This window comes from Thermochaetoides thermophila (assembly GCF_000221225.1).
Source record: "Thermochaetoides thermophila DSM 1495 unplaced genomic scaffold scf7180000011821, whole genome shotgun sequence".
NCBI lineage: Eukaryota > Fungi > Ascomycota > Sordariomycetes > Sordariales > Chaetomiaceae > Thermochaetoides > Thermochaetoides thermophila.
This window is the reverse complement of record NW_006383037.1, coordinates 461,722-481,590: the sequence shown is the minus strand read 5'-3', so window position 1 is coordinate 481,590 and position 19,869 is coordinate 461,722. Positions and strand designations below refer to the sequence as shown.

Below are 19,869 nucleotides of genomic sequence, written 5' to 3'. Positions count from 1 at the left end.
CGCAGAGGCAAGGAAGACCCTACCCTCGAACGCCGCTCGTTCCGCCCCATTGACTTTGCCATGGAGAGAGAGAGAGAGAAGCTTTGAGTCTTTGACACATGCTCATGCTAAGAGGAGAAAGAAAAAATGTGAGAGGAACCCGGACAATACTGCCTGGGAGTGTTAACCGTGTATGCTTTTTGAATTACCAGCTAAAGGGGCAGAGTGAAAGTGTCCACGGATAGCTTCTCCCCCCTACCTGGTATAAGGCCACCAACATCAAAGGGGAGCCTTCACATCTGCCCTATGACCTGTCAGGTATTGTGTTTTGCTAAGTGTTTGTCTTGGCTGTTCGTAGTCGAGTGTTCTAAAATCCAAAAAATCTGTAGGGAAGGCCCAGACATCTTCGGCTAAATGCTTCAAGCTCATGGTCATCCCTAGGCTTCTTATGCGCTTTTTTAGGATGTAGAAAGCCCTTACACCATCGAGCAAAATGTAGGTTGTCTTCACAAACACTTTTCTATGTGGTCACGGATTAGGAGATGCTCCTCCTTTTGAACCCCGATGAGTGCGTCCAACATATTATGTCTCCTAAGAGGAAAATCTGAGCAGATACCTAAGATAGGGAAGTACATTTCGTTTCTTTCACGAAAAACGCTGATCCAGTAACACCTTAACTTTCAACTTTCCTTATTATCTATCTCGACATCATCCATAGCTACGCATATGCGTCTTTCTTCGTCCATCCATCATAGCCAGATACTAATCCATCCAGCTGGTTGCTCACATCTCTCATCCCCGAATCACCCTCCCACGACCCCAACAGCCTACTTTTATACACCAACACCATACAGAACGAACTACACATTCTTGTCCCCCTTCCCTCCTCCATCCTAATCAACCCCAAACTGGCCAACAACAAAACTTGAAAAGATGTAAACATAAGTACCCACCAGGCCACCGCTTCCATGCATCACACACTAAGCAGTAAGCAAAAGGAAAAGAAAAAAAAAGAAATGCTAATCGATAAACAGAAGATATAATCAGAAGGGCGAACGCAGTAATCTATAATGTAAGAAAAAAAAGGACATCAACGATGAATTGAATGAAGAAAAAATATAATCAAAAGGAAGAAAACGGAGACCGAAGACAAAAAAAAAGAGCAAAGGGCCATGATGGGTATCAACCATACAAAGAGAATATAGGTAGAAGAGGAATAAGAGAAATTACAATAATCTCTCTCTGAAAAAAAAAAAAAACAAGCCCCATCATATATATATATATATATATATATATATAGGCAATGCATTACTTCTTTCTCGCACCCAGTCATCTTCCCCTCACCATCACCCTGCTGTACAAACCTTCATATAGTCCACAACCCCTTCCTTCCCTCCTTCCCCCCCCTTTCTCCCCCTTCCCTTTCAACAACGACCCCTTAAATCTTACGAGAAGTCATCTGCATCCCCTTCGTTAGGTCCCCCGGCAATCCTCTCCACCCGTCCAACCAACTCCTTCGCCCCGCGCGCAATCTCGAACGCAATCGGCGGCAGCGTCTGGTTCCACATCTTCCACTCCCTGCCGCCCTTCTGCTCGCCCGAATTCGCCAATTCGACGCCCCTCGCGCCCGCCTCGAGCAACCTCTCCCTGCACGAAGCCAGTCTATCCATCCCGTTGGCCAAGTCAGCATCCTTTAGGTGTGGCGGGAGGGTTTGATCGGTCTCCGAGAGGATGGCATTCACGATGGAGGCAATGGACGAAATTTCAGATTGCACGGGGTCGATGTCGGCATCGGAGCGGACGAGCTGGACGAGGTTTTGGATGGTTTGTACTAGGCTGGCGGTCTGGTCATCCAGATAGATCTTGAGGTCCTGCGCGACGCGGGTGCCATTACCCGCCGGGGTACCGTTCGGCATCACCCTTCCCGCCGGTACCTTCGGGAAGGCAGACGTCGTGGCCTGGGTGCCGGACGACTCCCTTGGCGAAGGGACTGGGCTGTAAGCAGACGAGACGCTATCTCGGTTGCCGCCTAGGCCTCGAAAAGGAGGAGGGGGAACAGGCGGAACAGAGGGCTGGTCCTGCATGGTCGAGCGCTTGGAGGTCACTTGGGATTGGGGGTGAGAATGGGACATGGAGGTCTGGCTGCGGGGTGAGAAGAAGCCGGTTGTCGTGCCGATCGGGGTGACGGTGCCGTTGTTGTCGTCATCGTAGTCATCGTTTTCGAGTTCGTCGGCGGGGGTAGGGCGGATCTTGACCAGCTTGAGCAGCTCCACGACAGCAGCGACTAAGTGAGACGCAGCCGCGTCGAGGAGAGAGACGGGCGAGATACCGGCTGAGTTGGCGAAGTTCTTGGACGCCGTGATGAGGTTATTCGCGGTCGACGAGACGCGCGACTTGAGCTTCTGGAACTGCATCCCGTTCTCAGCAGGCAGCTGGCCGGCGTCCAGATTCTTGGTGATGCGCCTGACCGAGACCACAACGGCCTTCATAGAGTCGATGACCCGATCCGGCGCGTCTGTCCTCGCCCTCTGCAACAGCTCATCGATCGCCATCTGGAACTTGGTGACGTGCACGTCCTTGACCATGCCGCCCTCCTCGTCGACGAAGCCCTTCTCCCTCACATACCTGGCCGCGTCCTGATCAAGCAGACTAACCCCATCGGCGCTGGCGCCCCGCATATCCCTCAGTTGGGCCCTCGTCCTGGCGTACCGATTCTGCCACAAGCGCACCTCATTCTCCAAGTTCTCGATCGTCTTCTCCAACATGCTCTGCTTCTCCCAGGCGGCACCGCTCTGTTCCGAAATCATGCGCATCTCCCTCAAGAAAGCCTGCGCCTCGCGCCTGACCTCCTCCGTCACCTGTTCCTGCTCTTCGAGCGCCATGCGCAGCGCCTTATTCTCCCTCTCCAGCTCAGCATCGCCGGCGGCGCTTCCCAAGCGACTGCTAGCACGGCGGGCTTCCTCGAGCTGCTCGCGCAGCTGGCGCGTCTCATTCTCATGCTCGTCGCGCACGCGGTCCAGCTCGCGCTGCAGGTTGTCGGACATCTCCTGAGCCTCGGCGAGCTTCTTCTCCAGCTCGGCGCGCGCCTCATCCCAAGCCTTGCGGTCTTCGTCGGCCCGGCGCTCGCCGTTCAACACGCCGTTCAGTTCCTCGTCTTTCTTGCGTAGCTGTTCCTCCATGTTGTCCAGCTTCTCGCGCAGGTCGCGAACTTGTTGCTCGTACTCCTCTATAATCTTCTTCTCCGACTGTATCGTGTTAGCCTCACGTAGGAAACACCGCAACGGCAGCAGGCAGCAGACAGGAGTAAGAATAGATTACCTCAGAAGGCCCAGTATCCCTCCTCCTCGAGAATCCATCTCTCGGTTCCGAGCTCAACGGACTAAGGTTGTCATCGTCCTCCTCGACCATGGTGCTCTTATTGGGCACGATTGTATTGCTCTGGAACTGCTTGGGCATCGGACGACCGGGATAATCGCCATTCGCGACCGAAGGGGACGGGGGAACCGGGAAACTACCGCCTGGGCCGGGGCCAGGGGCACCATTCATCATGGGCGGAGCCATGCTCCTCCCGCTGCGAATCGAGCTAGCTTCCGAAGGCCGTCTCCGGCTCTGATCTCTCGGGGGATATCCATTAATCGGGGTCTGCGAGCGGGACGGCGAACCGGGTCCTCCACGTACCGACATGGGCGTTCCGACGCGCGGTATATCATTCCCCGCGAAATGCGGGAACCGTCGTTCCAATTCGCAAAACACGTCCGTAGCGAGATCCCTAAACCTCGGCGGTCCGAGCGAACTCAACTTCTGCCTAGCCTGGTTCCTCTTCGGGTGAAAACTCTCCTCGGGCAGCAGGTACTCCGGCGGACCTGTACCAGGCGGCGCGTTGGGCGGGCGGCGGGCAAACGCCTCGCGGCGCTTGAGCTCGTCGTAGACGTCGGTACTAAGCTCGAGGAACTGCACGGCCGTCAGGCGCTGCAGCTTGTCGCGGGCGCGGTTAGGCGGCGGGTTAGGCTTGCCGTTTTGCGACGTCGCCGACAAGAAAGCCTTGAGCGCGTTGTAGTGCTCCATGAGGACGCCCTCTTGGCTCTCGAGAGCCTGGCTCTGGCTGCGACCGCTCTCGCTGCGGGCGTAGAGGTTGGTTCCGGTACTGGAGCGGCCGATCGAGGGGGGAGGGGAAGGACCGCCGGTGGTGCTGCGCGGGCCTGGAGGACCACCGCCTGGACCGGGAGGACCTCCAGGCGGGCCGGGAGGGCCGGGAGGGCCAGGAGGGCCGGGGGGATAGTTACCGTTCATGGGTGGTGGTCGTGAGTCGGGCGGGGAGTTGAAAGGGCCGCCGGGACCGCGATTGTTGGGCGGAGGATAAGGACCTGGAGGGCCACCTTGCGGGGGGAAAGGGGGACCGTCGCTTCCAGGGCCGTCTCTGTTTGGATAGTTATTGTCGCCAGGGTAAGACCATTCACTTCCGCCTACAGAGACTGGAGAGAGCGGAGTGGCAGGAGGGCGGGAATTCCCATTCATCGTGGTAGTTTTTGAAGGCGGATCCGGGTCCGTGGCACTTGAGTGCGGCGCGGACCACCTTTGAGCTTGTTGGCCGTCTCAGTGGCAGCTGGGTAGTCGCAGACTTCTTTCTTTTCTTTTCTTTTTTTTTTGATTTTTTTTTTTGGTAGTAACAGGATGCAGCAAGTGGCGGCAAGCAGCAGGGAGCGAGCGTGTTGGTCAGACAGTCGATGCGGCAGGGTTCGCAGGGTCCGCAGGGTTCACAGCAGCAAGCAGCGGGAGAGTCGATATGTACAGTACTGCACGCGTACCGGTTGGTTGGGTGGCGTCAGGGAGTGGAGATTGTCGTCGCTGTTCGCCGTTGTTTGTCCTGTTCGATTCTGGCTGTCACTGAAGTGGTCCTGGTGCTTGTCCTTGTGCTTGTCCTTGTGCTCGTGCTGCGGAGCTGCATGCAACAGCCGGCAATTGCCAGTCGATTGTGGGGTCACAGAGGGTCGCTTGTGTGCCGATGGAGAATTTGAGATGTGGCTGATGATAAAAGGGCGTGATCTGTGATGTCGATGATGCTTGTTCCAGGTTACAAGGTGAAACGCATCCCTCTCCTCCTCTCCTCCTCCTTCTGCCCACAACCGTTGGGTGTGATCTAAGGGTGTGGCGTTCACGGTGCAGCTGTTCTCAATGACATGGGACAGCAGGCTGCTTGCTTTGCTTGAGAATAGTGGCGACGACAGCACTGCATGTAGTTATGTTCTGGGTTGGTCCTTGTTTTGTCAGAAGGAGAAAAATGTCGGTTCTCGGCGACCTGGGAGCTCGTTCGAGGAATGCGGAGAAATATCGATGCTCAAAATTTCGTGGCTTAAGGTTGCCGTAGGCGATTCAATTCGGATCAATGGCTTCAGATCACCTTTCTTGCTCGGTCCCTTGCGGTCTCTCTGTCTCCTGTCGTAGTGCCTCTGGAGGGTTGCTCCCGTGTGCCACAAACCACGCGGTGGCACGCACGCACGCACGTCACCAACAACGGAAAAAACTGGGTCAACCAAAAAGGACTGAAAGGGAGAGAGAGGGGAGGGAGGGAAGGAAGGAAGGAAAATTCAATCAAAGAAGGACACACAAGCTCATCATCCAAAACGATTATCAAAGAGAAAAATAATTCCCTAATAGACAAAAATTCCTACCACTGTCTTTATTCACAAAACTCGAAGACAGACAAAGAAAAGACCGATGGACGACAACGAAGAAGACAAAAAAAAGTCAGAAAAAGAAGCCTATACGCCATCGAAAGCTGGAAGCTCAAAGCCCGCCAGCCAACCAGCGCCGGTTGCCCCTGGCTAAGGTACGTAGCGGAACTGAACTCCTCCCAGCCCAATGGCCCCAGCGCTCGCGGCGTTCCCAGGCTCAGTTCCAGCGGGAGGGCGATTCCCACTTGCGGGCAAACCGCGTGACATGATTGGCGAGAAGGGCGCAATTTCCTGGTTATTCGCGCGCTAAACAAGGGACGGTTAAGGATGGTGGGGCACACCCGCCCAACTGGCTGGCTGCCAGCCAGTGGTCGCTCTGACGGGACTGACAAGAGACAAGCGGAAATCGATCTTGTCCGACACGACACACGTGGTTGGCACGGAGGGGAGGTTGCAAGTCACTTGCTGCCATTCCTCACCTTCAATCTTGAACTCTGGGGTTTGTGCGGAGGGTTGTAGGAGCCAATCCGTTTGGCTGTCACGGTGTGTTTTTGACGGCCAGATCTATGAGGCAGCACAGTCACAGAAACGGACGCGTCCTCTTTTCTCTTGACTTGATCTCCACGGCTTCCCCTGAAACTCCCTGGCCCGGCCCGGCCACGATCATATGTATGCATGAACAGGGAGAACCTCAAGGGGTTCTCTGGAAAGGGGGACACAACTCTCAAAAAAAAAAAAAGGGGGGGGGGGGGAGAAAGCGGAAAACAGGGCTTGAAACACCGCAACTTGAAAATTTTATTCTCGATTGTTTGTGAGAGCTTGAGGCTGATACTACGATGATCAGGGATGTGGGAATTGAATAAGCCTGCCTAATTTTAGTGTGGAGATCCAGCAGATCTGGTCAGGCACACGGCATCTGCGCGTGTCATTTCCGTGGCTTTTTTTTTCTTTTTTCTTTCTTTTTTTTTTCCCCGACTGCGTCGGTTCGTCCCGTCGGTCAGGGACATGTCCGTGATCCCGCACGGTGGGGGAAACAGACTTCCAGGGGTTCATTGCTCTCAGCGCCGGATATGGCGCTTGGTAATTTTCAACCAAGGACAATCTTCGAACCTAAAACCTCTGGGCCAAAAGAGCTCAGAGAAAAAGGGGCGGTTAGCTGATCCAAATAAATGAAGAATGGAGGTTGTAAAACGGATTCTTTGGAAGCTCTGCTAGATATCGAATCGAATCTTATCCGACCACCTAATAGGCCTGTCAAGGTTTTGCCAGAATGAGTAGGTAGAAAATCTGAAGACAGAATCTCCCATTGGCTACCCACGCCAATATCATTACTCCCTATCAGTAATTTGGTATCAAATATCCCCCTTTTAAACTGGTATCTCATCCCGTCCCGTCCCATCAATCCTGATTTCCCTTCCATACCCTAACGCCAATTTCCGCCATGCCCGAATAAAAGAAAACAGCATTCATCAGAACCAAGATAGAGTCCACGTCGCAGGCAAATCCGGCCACCTCTCCTGCCAAGCAGCCAGCACCTCGGGCACACGCTCATCGAACGTAGCCCTGCCCGCCGCGCTGCCCGAGTCAAACGCCACTGGCCCGACCCGCTCCCTTTCTTCACAAGCGACCTTATTCAGCGAATCTGCCAAATCCACAATCGCACTCCCACCAATCGATGCATCCTGGTGGTTATCCCTGATATCAATGTTGATGACATGCACGGGGCGGTTGAGCGGGGATCCGCGCATCAGCAGATCATCGATCACCGCATCCCAGCAACGCTCCTCGCAGGTTATGACGATGTCGGGCACGCCGGCCTCCATGCCTTGGCTGCCTAGGTCTTTCTCGTGCTTTACTCGAGGCATGCCGATCTGCCAGTCTTGCCAGCGCTCCGGGCCCCACTTGATGGAGCGGTTGCGGCCGAGCATGTTGAGCAGGCCGTTCATGCGGTACAGCCGAGGGTCTTTGGCCTCGAGCTCTTTGTAAATGCTGTCGTAGGAGGTCTCGTTGAATTTGTAGACGTTTGGTTGGGTGATTGTTGGACCGGGCAACCGGACGAGGGAACCGGTGCCGAAGGAGATGACGGGATATTTGGCCTGGGAAAGGCGCAGGTGGCCTTCCATGGACCTAAGCCTCAATTAGTTTTTGTCCGTATAGACGGATGGATGATGGCTCGACATACCGATTCTGGTTGGAAGCACAAACGGTACAAAACTTTAGGCGAAACGGCGGCTCATTCTGCTGACCGTTCTGAGCCGGAGAAGGGCCGGCCGCTCCATTGGTGTCCATGGACACCGGAGAAGAATGCTCAGTAGTCATCTTCGACTTCTGTCAAGTCTCCTGCCAGGCCCAACAGCCTGTGCGGATAGCTTAGGGCTGTCAGCCTTTGTTTCTCTCCGCATTCCAATGACTAAAATATCTCTCAGGAGAAAAAAAAATAGCAAATATCAGAAAAGAGACGCGTACACAATTCTGTCATCAACGCATGCTTGAGGAAAAAAAAAAGCAGGCTACAGACAGCTCCAATAAATGCTCATCACCAAATCAAAGTCAACGCAAATACGCGCGCAAGATGACAGCAACAATAGATTGAAGGAATAGAGATTACCGACCTTGTCTAAAAAGGAATTTATGCCCAAGTCATGAGATCACGTTCTCATCGTGGTCATGCGTGGTAGGTTGAGCGCGTCCCGATCGCCAGTCGCGCGCAACAGCAAGCCCAAGCCTTGTGAGCCTTGCGGTGCGAGTGTGAGATGCAAAAGAAGCAGAAAGGGTCGACGTCAGCAGTGCCGCAACGGGAAAGGGAAAATGTTTTCGGCGGCTTCCTTCTTGTGGTCTTGGGGGTCTTGGGGCCTGAGATTTCGGCGACAGGGTTCATCCAATCAGCATGCGATGATGCCATTGACCGCCTTCCCGCGAACTTCCTTGTCGGCCGGCCATCTGACCCCTGCCTGGTGCTGGCGTTTCAGGCGGCGTCTTTCCCCGCCACATGCCCCTGAGATGGGCCGCAGAGAGGGCGAAGCCACAGTGAGCCATGGGACCCTAGCTCCAGAAGAACCAGCTCAAATTCATCCACACAGCTTACTTCTGCCAGGTGCCAAAGCTTCAAGCTAGAGAGCATCTTAACAGAGCTGTGATTTTGTTACAATTGTTGCTGCGTTTTATTTTTTCCAGTCCCTTCTCTGTCCTCAGGCTGTTTCTCTCACTTTAATCTGTATTGGAACAGAGTCTCAACGTTGCTAAAAATAGAGAATATGCAGATGGCAGCGGGGGTGGCACTCTTCGAGAGCGAGAGGAGAGCAGTCGTCCAGTTCTCTGCAAGGCGTTCTCGAAGCCGGCTGAGGATGACGATGCCACTCGTGTCTCTCTGCCTGTCGCATACACAATAAAAACATGCAATTTTTCTCAACCGCAGTCTCTGATCAAGCCAGTACCTCCCAGTACCTCCCCAGACCTCGTCATGTCAACTCCCCTATAGCCGAGCAGGGTATATCTCGTCCGTTTGCAGAGGGCATGCCGGACAGGACAACCTGCTCCCTTGTCCCCCCTCAGCGGACTCGCCAATCAGGGGTGCAGCGGGCGCAGAGAGCTGCAGTCTGGGCGGGCACCTGGACGAGGACGAGCGACGACCAACTGGTGGTTGAAACAACGTGGGATGCAGGAGGACAGAATTCTGCTCAAAGCTTTCCAGCGTTAGGACCTAGGGGAAAAAAAAAAAAAACAAGTCTCTCTTGTAGGGCTTGTAACCCTCACGAGTAGCTCACGAGAGCATCTTGAAGCCTGGCATCATCGTCATCCTGTGGTTGTGGAAGTCTTTTTGTCCGTCCGAAGAGGAGGGTCAGCCTGGCAGCGCGCTCAGGGCGCTCTCACTGACCTGAAGCAGAAGGGCCCTGGCCACCAGAACAACGCTTTATGGTGCTCCACTGGCCACTGCAGCGCCCAAGGCCAGGGAATTCAGGAGTGCCTGGCAAAGCTCCCACTGGACGTCCATTCATCATCAGGTTCTTGCTGCTGACCTTGAGCTTTTTCCCACTGGACTAAGTTCTTTCAACCGCCAGCTCTGCCACCTTGCGGCTCTCATCCGAGGATTCAACCGCGTGGCACCGACAGCGCTGGTCAGGGTTTTTTTTTTTTTTGATTTTGCCGCCGACAGTCCGCCGCTTCAGAAGACGACCTTCACCCTCGGTGATCATCCGTTGGCTTCCCCCTCCCGTAATCAAACCCAGCTCCCACAATTTCCACGGCAGCATTCAGCAGCGGCTCCATTCGAGCTTTTATCCCGCCGAGAGAAGTGGACTCGACCTCGCTTGAACCTCGAATTCCCCGTGTCCGACCTGAGCACAACAGTGTCGCCGACCGGTTCTCTGTCGCGGATATCTCTCCTCCGGAGTTCAATAATCCTACGCGACATCTGAGCGACATCCGATTTTACTCCCACTATTACATATTTCTCATTTCGGGAATCCCCTTCATCGCGCGACCGTCGCTGCGAGTCGCGCTGGCTTTCGCAAATCGCCTTGGCCAGCCGGCATCTTAGGTTGGCGCCCTGGTGCTTCTGGAGAAGAACCTGCACGCAACATCTCTTCTTTTTATTTTTCTTTTTCTCGCTTTTCTCCCAGCTCGAGGTACAGGTACCTACCGACCAGATACAGCACCTTCTCTCTTCAGGTTCCTGAGGATCAAACTATCCAGCGCTCGCGACAGCAGCACTAACAAGTGCTGCGGTATCCACGGCTAGGTCCACGGTCCACCTCCGGCTGCTACCTTACCAGCCTGTCGTAGCCTCTGCGACGCTGCCAGACAAAGAGCGAAAAGCGTCCAGCTCAACAGAAGCAGCGCATCAAACTTTCATCAAGCCGTCGCTTGAGCCTGGGCACGGCGAAGACGTACCCCACCTGGCGCTAGAAAGAGGCACGCCCGCCGCGCCCAGCTGCCCAGCGCCTCGTCTCATCTTAGCTAGCGCCTTATATTTCTTTTTCCCCCCCCCCCTTTTTCCTCCTCTAAAACTTATCGTCGCCAGTTCTTTTACTCCTTAACCATGACAGCCGTCGTCTCGCCCGACTCGTCACCCCCAACCCCGACGACACCCCCGGCGTTAACCGCCTCGCCCGCGGCTCTCTCTCCCACATCGGCCGACCCAAGCAGTCCCGCATCTGCGGCGCAACAACAGCAACAACACCCCGCACTCCCCCCCCTAATCACAACCAGCGGCTCGACATCTCCCCCAACAACCCGTCGCAACAACATCCCGCGCCCCATGTCCCAAGGCTCCTCAAAACATCGCCTCTCCCAGTACTCGACCGTCTCTTCCTTGCCAACCCGCTCCCGCCCCGGATCCTACGTCTTCCCTTGCCACCCCTCCAGCCTGCCCTACACCTCCGTGCGCGACTTTGCCTACCCTGTCACGCATCCTTTGCATTACGGCCCGCCGCCCGAGCCGACCCAGCCGCCGACCCCAGCCGGGAGCGAGAAACGTCGCCTGTCGGACCCGCCTGCCTACTGGGAGAGCAAGACTAGCTGGGACGAGGGGGAATCCTCCTCGTCATGGTGTAGTTCTGGTTGGTTTCGGGCCTCAGCCGAGGTTCCGCCCCCCATTAACCTTGCGGATGGCCCACCGTGGAGCGAGGACGAGGACTTGCAGAGCCCCGTGGTGAGCACCCGGCACAGGAAGCACAAGAGCGGGTCTCACGGCAAGCGGCGCGGGAGCGCAGACAGCACGACCGCCGGGACCGGAGGCCTGCGGGACAGCGCTGGCGCGAACGGCGAGAACGGCTCCTTCACCAGCCAAACTGGCGGCTCACAAACAGCCAGCGGCCAAGCCGAACCCCAATCCCGCACCTTCGACGGCGGCGACTGGGCCTCGGGCGACGAAGGCAACGACGACAGCGACTGCTCCTCCGACGAATACTTCAACACCAACTCGTCGCGCTACTCGCGCGACTATCAGTTCACGATCGCCTCGCCCGACGAAGAGTTTCATGGGAAAGCCGTCGCGCTCTTCGACTTCGAGCGCGAAAACGAGACCGAGCTGCCCCTTGTCGAGGGCCAGATCATCTGGGTGTCGTATCGCTATGGGCAGGGATGGCTTGTCGCGGAGGATCCTAAGACGCAGGAGAGGGGGCTCGTGCCCGAGGAGTATGTTAGGCTGCTGAGGGATATTGAAGGGGGCATGGGAAGCCTCAATGCCGCTATGTCGACGTCGGCGGACACGCCAGATGCGGGGACCCCGACGCAGGCTGATTCGGCGGGGTGGTCGACCGGGTCGAATACGTCTGCTTCTGCTTCGGCTTCCGGAGCGAATGGGTACCATCAGCCGATTGTCTCGACGTTTTCGACGTCGTCGAAGGATCTGGAGCCGTACCCCCATGATTTGTTGGCGAGTACCACCGCCGGACAGCCGCCGCCTCCGGTGGTGCATTATCATGGGCAGCCGGGGGGCGGTGGGGGAGGGGGGTGTGGCAGTAACAGTAGTAGTAGTGGGACAAGCCAGGCGAATACGCCGACGCTGGCGGCGTATCAGGGGAGTTGGTCGCGAAGGGGGAGTGTGGAAGCTAAGAAGAGGGAGAGTGAGAGTGTGCAGAATGGGCAGGGGAAGAGGAATAGTGCTGGTTCGAATTCGACGATGATGGGGCAGGGTGCTGCGTTGGAGACATTGTCGGATGCGAGGTTGCAGGTGACGGCGGGGGGAAAGAGGGAAAAGTAGGTGACAGGACGATGACGATGACGATGATGACGACGACGACGACGACGACGACGACGACGATGATGATGATGATGGTGATGATGATGATGATGATGATGATGATGATGATGCGATCTGGGGTTAGGTGTAAGGGAAGAAGGAGATGATATGATGATGGTGCTTCGTTTTTATTTAGGAGTTTTTTTTTGTAGAGCTGGTTCCTCTTACACTCACGTTATTTTAGTTTACTGCTAGCCACTTTTATTGCGCGCCCTGAGGGCTGCCATTTATGATGGGCAATGGGGAGAAAGTGTATGTATAAGTACTGTCTTATACTACTCTCGGTATCATTCTAATTTGGTGAGGTTTGGGGCAGAGATGATTTTAGGATTGGGATGTGGTCATCGAGGGCAGAGGAGCGTGTTTTCTGCGAAACTTTTTGCCGTGATCATCATGTTGAGCTCTGAGGATACCTTCGTGGGGTTGATGGACGGAATATACCAAAATCAGTCTGCAGAGAAATATCATTGATTTAAAGCCTTATATATATATCAATCATGGCATGATTTTCAGCCTTCCTTTTCGTCATTCCCGCCGTCTTTTTTAAAGCATCCAGAGGGCCCTGTCAATGGGCAAAGATCGAGGTCCAACCCACCATGCAAAGCTTTCGGTAATTCAGATCTTGCAAACTTACCGTAATTACCATCCAGGTCCCTTGAAGCGCACTGAGCTCACCCAGCAGACGGATGACGTAAACCGCCCGAACTCCATCCGGCGTCCGGGTTTGTGGGGAGCTCCGTCCGAAAGTTTCTCTGGAGAGGTGACCTGTCTCGGTAAAAAAATACATCCCCCGTTCCATTCCCGAGCGAGAGAGCTGGAAAACTGCGACCCTGCAGGAGTTCCCGCGCTGTTTGGTTGCACACAGATCTTCCCCTCCCTCCCCTCCTCCCTCCTCTCCTCTTGCTTTCTTTCTCGTCAATTGACGCAACCACCGCTCTCTAAAGCTCATAGAGCATACAAAAAGACGGCAGCAATGAGCTTCTTCGTCCTGGGCCGGTCCGCTTTCCGGGCTGCAGCGCCGCTGCAGCGGGTGAGTTAAGCAGCTTTTATTCTCTTCCTTCTGCTGCCAGTATATTAGTAGACCACACACCAGCCAGCTAACTCTCCCCTTCCTCCTTCAACAGAGCTTCATCCGCTGCTACGCCACCGAGTCCACTGAAACCAAAAAGTCCGGCAGCAACGCCCTTCTCTACGGAGCCGGCGCCGCAGTCCTCGCCGGCGCAGGCTACTACTTCTTGAGCGGCAGCAGCACCACCGCGGCCGTCGAGCGCGCGGCGCAAAAGGCTGAAGAAACCCTCAAGCAGGCCGCTGCCTCTGCTGCTTCTTCCGAGCCCAAGAAGGCCTTCACCGGCGGCGAGCAGGGCTGGCTGTCCCTCAAGCTGGAGGACGTTGAGCTCGTCAACCACAACACCAAGCGTCTGCGGCTGCGCCTGCCCGAGGACGACATGGTCTCGGGTCTGCACGTCGCGTCTGCCGTCCTGACGAAATATCACCCCATTGGGGCCGACAAGCCCGTTATCCGGCCGTACACTCCCATCAGCGACGAGACTGAGAAGGGATACATCGATTTGCTGGTCAAGAAGTACCCCAACGGGCCGATGTCGACCTACCTGCACGACATGGTGCCCGGCCAGCGGCTGGACGTAAAGGGTCCCATCCCCAAGTACCCGTGGGAGCCCAACAAGCACAAGCATATTGCGCTGGTCGCCGGCGGCACGGGCATCACGCCCATGTACCAGCTCTGCCGGGCCATCTTCAACAACCCCGACGACCAGACCAAGGTCACGCTTGTCTTTGGCAACATCAGCGAGGAAGACATCCTGCTGAAGAATGAGCTGGCCAAGCTGGAGAATACGTACCCGCGGCGCTTCCGCGCGTTCTATGTGCTGGACAACCCGCCGGCGCATTGGACGGGTGGGAAGGGGTATATTACGAAGGAGTTGCTGAAGACGGTGCTGCCCGAGCCGAAGGAGGAGAATATCAAGGTGTTCGTGTGCGGGCCGCCGGGCATGATGGAGTTGATTAGTGGGAATAAGAAGAGTCCCAAGGATCAGGGTGAGTTGAAGGGGATTTTGAAGGAGCTAGGGTATAGCCCGGAGCAGGTTTATAAGTTTTAAGGTGAAAGGGGGGAAAGGGTTGGGGGTATGGTGTGATCGGGGAGGTTATTGTGCTTTAGGGTAGACGGTGGTGGCCTCTTCAGCGCCTGCGTGCATTTTATGAAGGCGGCTTTCTGCGATGCTTATGGTCATCTTGATGGATGGAGGCTGCTTGTAGCAGTAGCATGAATAGAGAGCTTAAGAGCTCGTGGGATTCTACGATTGTCTCTCGACTTCGACTGCTGATTATGCCTCTGGATGGTTGTCATAAGGGAACCAAATGTCTCGGGAACGACAACACTTCCACATCATGGACACAGACGGACCAGCAGACCAACAACAAAGTGGATTGTCACCAACCCATTACATTGTATACTTACTATATATGACCCCCTTTCCTCTCCCAAATGCCTGTCCTATCGATACATTGCCTTTATCGTACCTCTGTATAATCACCTTCCTTAAGTCCGATCCTCAGCTATCCTACATCTACTTAATCATTATGCCTTTATTATCCCTTTTGTACAGACCCATCCCTCCATCTATTATCTCACTTACCGAATGTGATCCTCCCTCTTCAGACAATCATGCCTCTTATCATCTATATACCACTTTCAATCCTATCCCACAATAACCCAATGGCTCACTGTTACCGGTAACACGTCTCCAATTCCATATTCTTCACTCCGACCTTATCACATCTTCCCCTTAACATCATCATCTCCCCAGCATCAACAGCTCACCTCCTTAACACCCAACACCACATCTTTTCAATATAACCCTCAACTTCCCCAGTATAGTGTGTATCTTGCCTCGGGCGCTATACCCGGCCATGCGTTGGTGTGGAGCGAAGAGCAGCACACTTTCCCCAGCGCCTTCCGCGAAAGCCGCAAAACCTGCGAATTCTAAGGTTAGCCACTGCTATTCTCCTCAAAAAAAAAATCAAAATTGAAATAAAGGGGTGAAGCGATGTCTCAGAGAGAAGATTTCCTCTACACTTTCCCCAGCAATGGTCAAATTTTCTCCAACAAGAATTTCAAAAGAGGAGAGAGTGAGCCCCCTCCGTTCCCGTGGAGAGCCAGAAGAAATTCAGACTAAGGATGACGATACGGTGTTTCATCATGACATCGCGACGACATAAAAAAGGAGAGAGAAAAAAAAGGCAGGAAGAAAATCAGAAGAGAATTGGATAGACTTATCTTTTACGTTGGGGGAACGTGAGTCTCTTGGTGTCGCGAACTTCTAGAAACCTTCGAACTCTTAGATCCTCCTTTACCCCCCTCCCCTCCCCCGGGGGGGCACCCCATTTGCATCATCCCACCACACCAGAGTTCCTATCTCACCTCCGAGATTTGTTTTCTTTTTTTTGTTTTTAGTTATTTCTTCATATTCCTTTTCCTGTTTTTTTAAAAAAATTTTGTTTGATAACGTAAGCAGAAATAGACCGATGCCGCAGAATTCGAGTTGGAAGAGATCTGAGAGGGCAGGAAAGAGCCTATTGTGTGAAGGCCGGATACCGTCCATACATGGCTGAGCTGAGTGATTTGTTTGATCATTGCCACGGATGGATGGATGGATGGATGAGGCGCGAAGTTGCCCTCCCAAACCTCAAGAAAAGACATATTCTGGTGCAAAAGGTGCTGAGCAAAGTTTTGGAACTTTTTGAAAATGAGGTCCGGGAGGGTATGACTACCTAAATTCTGAGGGCAGGGTATGCCATCCACCTGTGGCCAATTTTTAATTTTCTTAGTGATGATGAGGTGCCATGAATGGACGCATGATGAGCGTAGTGATGTCCCCTTCCCGGACTTTCAAAAACTTTGCTCAGATATTGCGATAAAAACGTGTTGTACCAGGCGAGTGATGCGATGTAAGGACGAGGTCTTGGAGGACTGGCCTTTTTCCGCTAGGGCAATGCCATCCATCCATGGCGAATTTTGGAGAGTTGGTGAGCGATGTACCATGGATTCATGGATGGATGGATGATGAACGCGGAAGATACCCCTCCCAGGCCTCGGCCTCTTTGTATTCTTGTATGTCCTTGGGTCCTTGCGGCGGTCGGTCGGTTGGTGAGGTCTGGGAGGGCTGCCCCAAGTTCTTAGTGGGCAGGGCGACCATTAGCATCATCCATGGCCAAGTTGTTTTTGTATTATGTTCAAATCCCATGGATGAATGCTGTGCTTCAGCACAATAATATTGCCTCCCATACCTCGAAAAAGCTCCTTCAAGGTCCCGAGCCCATCCGCCTTACTACCCTGGGACCTCATTTTTTTTTCTGTCAGTTACCCCAGGGCTCAAGCAGTTCAATCATCATCATAAGAAATCCTTCGCCGCTGATACGCGCCAGTCTCAGCTTGCTGAGCAGCATCTTCCTCACTGCCATAATCGAGTGCTTCGAGGCCTTTGTCAACGACGTCCCAGGTCCGTTTGCGCAGATCTATGACTTCACCGCCGTCATTGCCATCGTTGTGTTGCTTTCCGCGCTTGCGTTTTTTGTTATTATTATTTTTCTTGTTTGATGTGGATGAAGTTGATACAGATGCAGCGGCTGACACTGGTTGAAGTGGCGGGGTCGGAAGAGCGGAGAGAGCTCCTTCGGACAGTAAGGAGTCCTCTTCGTAGTCATCATCGTGGTCGTTGTCGTTGGGCTGGTTCCTGGCAGAGGAAGCAGCAGCAGCAGCACGTTGTTGTTCTTGTTCCAGTTCCTTTGCGCGACGCAAAGCTTCAAGCTCGGAGTGTCTGAAGATAGCGATTTGCTCGTCGGTGAGGGTGCGCTTCACGCCATCGGGGTAGTAACCGAGACCGTCGTCCTCTTCATCGTAATACTCATCATCCACCGCGTCGCTGTCATTTTCGTTGGTATCATATTGATTGGTGCTATACTTCACCGCGGTGGCAAACTCAGGACGAAGGAAGTGAGAGACGAAGTGGTCTGTCGCGAAGTAAGAGAAGTGGTTTTCATGGAATGCAGCCATTTCGGCCTATCATACACAAGTTAGCTGAGGGTAATTCAATTGAGCAGGACATGAGAAACAAAACTCACCGCGCTAATTTGAGGGACTTTGATTGAAGATGTGCCCGCCATGACGATGATATTGGACGACGACGACCTCCGTTGGATACGTGACGCGACCAAGAGCTTTCTAAGCTCTGGGCCTTGATTTGGTTCGGTTGAAGATGGACCGAGTGTTGATGAGTGGCCAGGGTCCCGAGTGGAGCTTGGCTCGTGTAACAGCGGTCACGTGCCAGCTGATATCGTGATGAGAGTAAAGAAGTTGATGAGAGCCAGGTGAAGGTATGTTGATGAGTTGCTGGTCGCGTCAGTTCCGGGTGTCGTTATCTTTAGTGGCTTTTTTTTTTTTTTTTGCGGGTGGTTGCCTGTTCGCAGGTCGCTGTGTGAAGTTACTTATGACGGCACACCAGGCAACCACCTATGCGCTTCCTCCCCCATGACTTTTTTTTGTTTCCAACCTACCGCATTAGTAATATTTCTATTATTCTTTGTCAACCTCCCCTATGGATTTTTCTGTTTGATGTTTTACGCTGTTGACGCTGCAGTAGATCCTCCAAAGGGTTGCGAGATGTTAATGCTGTGTGTGTTGTGATATGTGAGGTGTTGCCAGCTGATGCATCCTCTGAGCCCAAAGTTGTTTGATATGATAGCTTGTTCCAAAATCGAGTTAAGATGTTGATATCTCAGTTTTTATGCCGGTTCTGAACACTCAAGGCTGGGTCAAGAGTGCAAGAGCACTTTGGAATGCGCGGACGACCTCTTGGACTGTGAAGAAGTTAGCCAGAATACAGCACTCTGCGAGATTGGGTGACACCCACGATGTTTCTTCTTCTGCAACAAGCTCTGCTCGGCGATCTGGACGTAGCGTTCCCTTGTCTGGAGCCGTTTGACGCCGCGTTCAGTGTCGTGGACTGAGGCTGCTGATGCCCAGACATTGAAGAACTGCACTGGAGTCAGCATTGCTTAGAGATAAGACGGAGAGGGACGGGGGGGGGGAAAGGAGAGAGGAGGAGCTCACCTTGACCAGATCATCAAATTCCCTCAGAAGCTCCTGCTCATCGCGGTCAGCGGCGGCAAGAGCCTCCTCATAACGGGCTTCAAACTCGTCCCAGTCGAACGGCGCCAGATGACCAGGGGTGCTAGGTGATTTCTCGGTCTGGGAATTGGTTCTCTTAGAGCCATTATTGTTATTGTTATTGTTATTGCTGTGGGGCTCTGGCGTTGTGACTTGGAGACGGTCGTTACCCATTTGATGTTGTTGGGGCTTGGACTCGGTGCTCTGCGAAGAGTCTGTCATGGTGATGGTGTGTAGGGATGGAGGACTTTGTCGGGATGCCTCGGCTGATGATGACTGTTGTGGTCTCGGGATAGGCGACTCGGGATGTTCTAGAGAAGAGTGTTTCTGGTTATGAGATAGTTCTTGGCCAGGCGATGAAGGTTCTTCTGATGAGTGTTCCGAAGGTGATGAGGTGTAGTTTTGTGCACTGGCCATGTGAGAATGCTTGGTGTCGAGTGCCTTCTTGAACTTTTCTTTTTGAGGTAATGTGACCGGGCTGATGTTCTGAATCCGATGTCCTGGGCAGAATTGGTCTGTTGCAGTTAGGTTGGGGGGATGTTCTCGTTGAGACTGAGTGAATATCGGTTGTGATGTCTGTTAGTGTAAGAGTTCAGTGACAAGATCTCATCTGGAGAGAACCGGCTACCCTGCTAACAAGACAATGCAGAGCAGAGTCCAAGTAGATCCTTTAAGATCCTCTAAGCTCAAGACCAATCGGAACCACTGTGTCCTGGTCCACTGCTCAGTAGATTGAAGGCTGCTTTATGACGTCGCCTCTTGAGAGGATGTTTCTTGTTAAAAGGATGAATCTGTTTTAACGTTCATAGGCGCGTCGCGAGAGCTTGAGTGGATGCAGGACAGCGTTGGGCCGTTTGCAGGGGCGTGCTGAGGTCGCAAAAGCCAAGCTTTGGAGACTAATTGGCGAGGACGGGCGCCGATTGGTCGAGACTGGACTGGCATGTGGGGAGCTGGGGCATGTGGCCTGGGCGTTGGCAGGCTGCAGCGGGCGATAAGATGGTGAAGCCGGGAGCAATAAGTTAAGTCAGAGCAAGCCGTTGTCTGTGATGTTGATGTCTTTCCATGCAAGTTTCCTTGCCAGATTTTTTTTCTTTTGACTTGAGATTTATGTCGCGAGAATCGACGCGAGACAGCAAGCAAGCCTGGGCAGCTTTTTTTGATACTTTGTTTATGAGGGCATCTTCGAGGTGAATCGGGATTCCAGCGTCCTGTTCTGGATCCTCCGAGGCCGGGAACTGAGAAGGCCACCAACGACTGGATGGTTGATCGTCACGTATCATCAATTATCAGTT

At 53.7% G+C, this 19,869-nt stretch overlaps 6 protein-coding genes across 6 annotated transcripts; 2 read left to right on the top strand and 4 right to left on the bottom strand.

The window, feature by feature from the left end:
• Window positions 1–1,424: 1,424 nt before the first annotated feature.
• CTHT_0060380 (uncharacterized protein) lies at window positions 1,425–4,494 on the bottom strand (the record flags this gene model as incomplete). The annotated part of the gene is made up of 2 exons (XM_006696292.1): window positions 1,425–3,224; window positions 3,298–4,494. 2 exons carry the CDS (start codon window positions 4,492–4,494, stop codon window positions 1,425–1,427), a joined length of 2,997 nt encoding a protein of 998 aa, XP_006696355.1.
• A 2,626-nt stretch (window positions 4,495–7,120) lies between these two features.
• On the bottom strand, window positions 7,121–7,970 carry CTHT_0060370 (uncharacterized protein; the record flags this gene model as incomplete). The annotated part of the gene is made up of 2 exons (XM_006696291.1): window positions 7,121–7,778; window positions 7,834–7,970. The coding sequence occupies 2 exons, from the start codon at window positions 7,968–7,970 to the stop codon at window positions 7,121–7,123; spliced, it is 795 nt and encodes a 264-aa protein (XP_006696354.1).
• Window positions 7,971–10,689: 2,719 nt separating this feature from the next.
• Window positions 10,690–12,354, top strand: CTHT_0060360 (uncharacterized protein; the record flags this gene model as incomplete). Its single annotated transcript, XM_006696290.1, has 1 exon — window positions 10,690–12,354. The coding sequence occupies one exon, from the start codon at window positions 10,690–10,692 to the stop codon at window positions 12,352–12,354; it is 1,665 nt and encodes a 554-aa protein (XP_006696353.1).
• A 1,012-nt stretch (window positions 12,355–13,366) lies between these two features.
• Window positions 13,367–14,510, top strand: CTHT_0060350 (putative cytochrome b5 protein; the record flags this gene model as incomplete). The annotated part of the gene is made up of 2 exons (XM_006696289.1): window positions 13,367–13,423; window positions 13,518–14,510. 2 exons carry the CDS (start codon window positions 13,367–13,369, stop codon window positions 14,508–14,510), a joined length of 1,050 nt encoding a protein of 349 aa, XP_006696352.1.
• Window positions 14,511–16,792: 2,282 nt separating this feature from the next.
• Window positions 16,793–17,574, bottom strand: CTHT_0060340 (uncharacterized protein; the record flags this gene model as incomplete). Its single annotated transcript, XM_006696288.1, has 2 exons — window positions 16,793–17,470; window positions 17,533–17,574. 2 exons carry the CDS (start codon window positions 17,572–17,574, stop codon window positions 16,793–16,795), a joined length of 720 nt encoding a protein of 239 aa, XP_006696351.1.
• Window positions 17,575–18,211: 637 nt separating this feature from the next.
• On the bottom strand, window positions 18,212–18,799 carry CTHT_0060330 (uncharacterized protein; the record flags this gene model as incomplete). Its single annotated transcript, XM_006696287.1, has 3 exons — window positions 18,212–18,267; window positions 18,321–18,444; window positions 18,521–18,799. 3 exons carry the CDS (start codon window positions 18,797–18,799, stop codon window positions 18,212–18,214), a joined length of 459 nt encoding a protein of 152 aa, XP_006696350.1.
• Window positions 18,800–19,869: the final 1,070 nt, after the last annotated feature.